Genomic DNA, 5,000 nt, shown 5'->3' with positions numbered 1-5,000 from the left:
TTAAAATAAATATGAAATAAAATGATCAATTTTTTTTTTGTACATTTTAAATGAATTAATTTGTTTAAATTGTATATTTAATTTGAACTTATAACTAAAATTATAAATAATATAAATATAATATAATATGATATAAATAAAAACAAAATTATGGAAATAGAATCAAATATTAAAAAATATTATAAATACGTTTTGCAATAAATATGAATTTTTTGCAAACGTACATTTTTATAATTTTAAATTTCTTATATAAACTAAAAATATAATACAAATATGAAATAAAATAATAGAATGTGTAAAAATGTTAAATATGTATATATCATACACACATCTACATTTATAAAAAATATAATAAAAATAAAGAACTTATAAAAATAGAATTATACAAAATAGAATAAAATATTTAAGAATATAATACATATTTTTTTAAATAATTAAATAAAATGATTTAAAAAATGTAATTCATAAAATAAAACTTAAATTATAAAATAAAATTTTTTGAATCATATAAATAGATTTTTTTTTAATTATCGCTTTTTAAAATAATTATGAAATAAAATGATAAAAGAATTTTTTTTTTAAATACAACAAAAAATAAAAAAACGTATATAAAAAAAATATTATTATCTTTGGATTAATGTGCACTAATGAATCACTCACATTAAGATAAGAGACAGGGTTCATTTTAATTTTGTGATCGGTGGATTCAGGTAAATTGTGTTCAGATGAAGCGAACAGTGTGTTTTGTGTGTGTTCAGACGGAGCGAACTGTGTGTTTTGTGTGTGTTCAGACGGAGCGAACTGTGTGTTTTGTGTGTGTTCAGACGGAGCGAACAGTGTGTTTTGTGTGTGTTCAGCTGAAGCGAACAGTGTTTTGTGTGTGTTCAGACGGAGCGAACTGGCTGGGCTCGTTCTGCGAGCCGGTGCGCAGCTGGAACGGGCTTCTGTTGCGCAGACCCATCGACATGGAGAAGCGAGACCTGATCCAGAGAGGAGAGGCGAGTCTGCTGGACCTGCGCAGCTACATGTTCTCCCGCCAGTGCACACTCCTCATCTTCCTCATGAGGCCCTGGGAGGTCACGACCCGCGCACTCGAACTACTGCACAACTGTGTGCAAGAGCTGCGTCTGCTGGAGGTGTGTGTGTGTGTGTGTGTGTGTGTGTGTGTGTGTGGGTCAGGGTTTCCGTTGTCCGGTAATTGCCGGACATTGGCCGAAAAAAAAATGAAATGTCTGACAAAATTAAATCTCTCCGGTCAAATTGTCCGATTAAAATTGCCTAATAATCCCGCCCCCCTAACACAATCTGAATTTGAGAGTACGCCTAAAATGTATAAAACAAAAATACACCGACCTTTGGCTATGTTATAAAGGAACAGGCTCTACCGTTTGAAAGTTATTAAACAACATCGCATGCTGCATTTCAAATAAAGCGCACGCCTAAAACGGCTGTAATATAGACCTAAACAACGAACGAATGAGTGAGACGTTTCAAATATGGCCAGGCCCAGGCAGACTAGCCTTAAAAGCTTTTTTCAGAGGCCAGACGCGACGGACGATGGTGAATCAGGAACGCCTGAAGCCTCAGATGTCCAGACAGCTCCACCACCACCGGAGAAAAAGCAGAATCGGATCAAAACGAAGCAGCAAAGTCGCCTTGCGGAGAACAAGGTTACGCGGCTTATGCGCATTGCAAGTTGTGCCGCGTGTCCATTACCCTTCAAATTGCGCTAATTGAAATTGCGAATTAAAAATATGCACAGTGGAAACACGTCAATTTCGCAAAAACTCCTGTTTATCGCAAAAAAGTTTTTATGCTCGCATGAGGTGGTTTTTCAGGCAATTCGAAAAAGGAATATTTCGCAAAACTGCAATGGAAACAGTTTTTGCGCATTTACAGTCACCTGACTTAGAAGACGCGGTGTGTTTGAGGTCCATGTATAGCTACGCAAATAATAATAATTTTATATTATTTTATTATATTATAACATTTAATAGGCTATATTTAGAAGACGCTTTAATGCAAAAAAGGAACAAAGCTGAGTGTGGAGCGCGCACTGCATGGCACGGAGGCGCGGGCGCGAACACTTGCATTTTCCTATCAACAGTGGAAACAACTTAAAATACTCTATCATTTCTGGTCATACAGAAAATAATAATACATTATTCTCAACTACTTTTATTTGTGTAAACTCACAATAACAAGAAAACGTTGTGCTTTTGTAAAATAAAATAAAACAATCAGACGCACTTTCATGATCTTCATAAACTGGAGCGCGAGAACTGAAACAAAATATAGCCTATGTAGTCTAAAGCTTGAAATGTCCACTTTAAAACGAACAAATTCGAATCGAAAGCTAATACCTTCTGATTATGTAATCTGAAAAATGCATTTCTCTCTAAAAGCGCATCTGCTTAACAGCGGAGATGGAGATATGATTTTAGCCGACACTTAGAAAACAATAGTTTATTAATAATATTAATGGCTCTTCTCATTCTGCACTGTGGGCAAAACATCAATTCCAGGTTCTAATTTGGCCTTAGAAAACCAGTAAAATCGACATGTTTTCCATATTAATTTGTGAATATTTTAAATGTTTAATAAAGGGGCAAAAAGTCATAAACAAAAATCTGAAAATTCGTCGATATTTACTTTTTTGCGCAGCGGTTTGTGTAGCCAGTTCAAATTAAAATGTTGGTGTTCAACTTTGCGTTTTAAAAAGACAACAACCGTTCATTTTTCGTTTTTCAATTACAGGATAAAAAAGGAAAAACGAATGGACAAAAGTAGCCTACATGGATCGTTTGGACAGAATACGAGACAGAGTTCTTTATTAAATACGTAAAATGAACAATAATTAGCCTATAGGAATACTGGATTCAAAATCTCAAAGAAATGCCACAATCAAAACCTCGGAGCAGAAATGAGGGCGAAACACCCAGAAGCTCCTTATGTGTCGTTCGCAGTATAAGGGTCTTTCCCTGCCATTAATGCTTGGATAACACGCCACGTCTCCTTCCTTTAATAATAATAATAATGTCTAATGCGGTGGCTGTGATATTATATAAACCAACGTCCGTTGCCGTGATTTTTGAAATGACTTATCTTGAGAGAAAAAAGGACGTTTTAGTCGCATAACATCGGTTAATGGAAACGCCGTCATTTCGCAATAGTTTTTCATAGATATTTAGATAATAGCGCAAAACATTTGCGCACATCTGTAATGGAAACGCGGCTACAGGGAAGTTTTGATTTTAAGTCAGCAGCTGCACAATTCAGCACTGCAAAACAGCGTAAAAAGTAGGCTAAAATGACGCGAGAGGCCTAGTCATTTGTTTGTTCCAGTTCATTTGACAAGGAGTCATTTCACGGTGGCCAATTTAAATGTTACCAGCTGTCAGGTGTACACCAGAGTGTATAATTAAGTTCGCTTGAATAAAAACAATAGGCTACTATTCAGATATTTTATGTTGGGAAGGGGGATTTGTTTGTTAAACTATGAATGTGAAACCATAGTAAAAACAATTGCCGTTGATTGACGCCAATCGGACGTTCATGTTTTTTTCCGTCTATTTGAAAGTTATAAACATGTTGCATTCTACACGGCCTGATTATGTCATTTTTTAAGTTACATAGCCTGCCTCCAGTTTTCCTCAACTTGACTAATTAAGAGGCGATATTAGACCGGCATATCATCAAAATGTCCGGAAAACGAAACCTCTGCCGGTCACTTTGACCGGCACCATTTTTTTCTAGCAGAAACTCTGGTGTGTGTGTGTGTGTGTGTGTGTGTGTGTGCTGATGATGTGTGTGTTGTCTGCAGGTGTGTGTGTGTGTGTGTGTGTGTGTGTGTGTGTGTGTGTGTGTGTGTGTGTGTGTGTGTGTGTGTGTGTGTGTGTGTGTGTGTGTGCTGATGATGTGTGTGTGTTGTCTGCAGGTGTGTGTGGTGAGTGGTGCTCTGGACTGCTGGGTGTTCCTCAGTTGTCTGGAGGTGTGTGTGTGTCTGTGTGTGTGTGCTGATGATGTGTGTGTTGTCTGCAGGTGTGTGTGTGTGTGTGTGTGTGTGTGTGTGTGTGTGTGTGTGTGTGTGTGTGTGTGTGTGTGTGTGTGTGTGTGTGTGTGTGTGTGTGTGTGTGTGTGTGCGCTGATGATGTGTGTGTTGTCTGCAGGTGTGTGTGGTGAGTGGGGCTCTGGACTGCTGGGTGTTCCTCAGTTGTCTGGAGGTGTGTGTGTGTGTGTGTGTGTGTGTGTGTGTGTGTGTGTGCTGATGATGTGTGTGTTGTCTGCAGGTGTGTGTGTGTGTGTGTGTGTGTGTGTGTGTGTGTGTGTGTGTGTGTGTGTGTGTGTGTGTGTGTGTGTGCTGATGATGTGTGTGTTGTCTGCAGGTGTGTGTGGTGAGTGGGGCTCTGGACTGCTGGGTGTTCCTCAGTTGTCTGGAGGTGTGTGTGTGTGTGTGTGTGTGTGTGTGTGTGTGTGCTGATGATGTGTGTGTTGTCTGCAGGTGTGTGTGTGTGTGTGTGTGTGTGTGTGTGTGTGTGTGTGTGTGTGTGTGTGTGTGTGTGTGTGCTGATGATGTGTGTGTGTTGTCTGCAGGTGTGTGTGGTGAGTGGGGCTCTGGACTGCTGGGTGTTCCTCAGTTGTCTGGAGGTGCTGCACAGGATCGAGGGCTGTTGCGATCGGACTCAGCTGGAGGCGAACTCCTCACACACCGTGGGCTTGTGGACATACGCCACTGAGAAGGTGCCGAGACTTTAATTCCTACTAATACAACATACTTAGGGTGTGTGTTTTGTTAGTTCATATGAATACAAGCCTGTGTTGATGTGTTGCAGCTGAAGTCTCTGGGTGATCTGTGTGGTCTGGTGGAGAATGGCCCGAACTCGGAGGACCTGAACAGAACCGTGGACCTGCTGGCTGGACTGGGGGCGGAACGACCGGAAACGGGTAATTAGCCTCAGATAACACACTTCACATTATCCTCGTCGTATGAGGTTTCAGTT

At 39.6% G+C, this 5,000-nt stretch overlaps 1 protein-coding gene across 1 annotated transcript in view; it reads left to right on the top strand.

Annotated features, from left to right (window-relative positions):
- Nucleotides 1-5,000, top strand: part of trappc10 (trafficking protein particle complex subunit 10) — a 32,801-nt gene that overhangs the window by 9,025 nt on the left and 18,776 nt on the right. The window contains 4 exon segments of the mRNA XM_082155322.1: nucleotides 889-1,136; nucleotides 4,594-4,740; nucleotides 4,833-4,949; nucleotides 4,953-4,997. Coding sequence (XP_082011448.1) covers nucleotides 889-1,136; nucleotides 4,594-4,740; nucleotides 4,833-4,949; nucleotides 4,953-4,997 — 557 coding nt within the window.

The sequence above is a fragment of the Leuciscus leuciscus genome, assembly GCF_965113295.1.
Source record: "Leuciscus leuciscus genome assembly, chromosome: 23".
NCBI classification, from domain to species: domain Eukaryota; kingdom Metazoa; phylum Chordata; class Actinopteri; order Cypriniformes; family Leuciscidae; genus Leuciscus; species Leuciscus leuciscus.
This window is presented reverse-complemented; position numbering and strand designations above follow the sequence as displayed.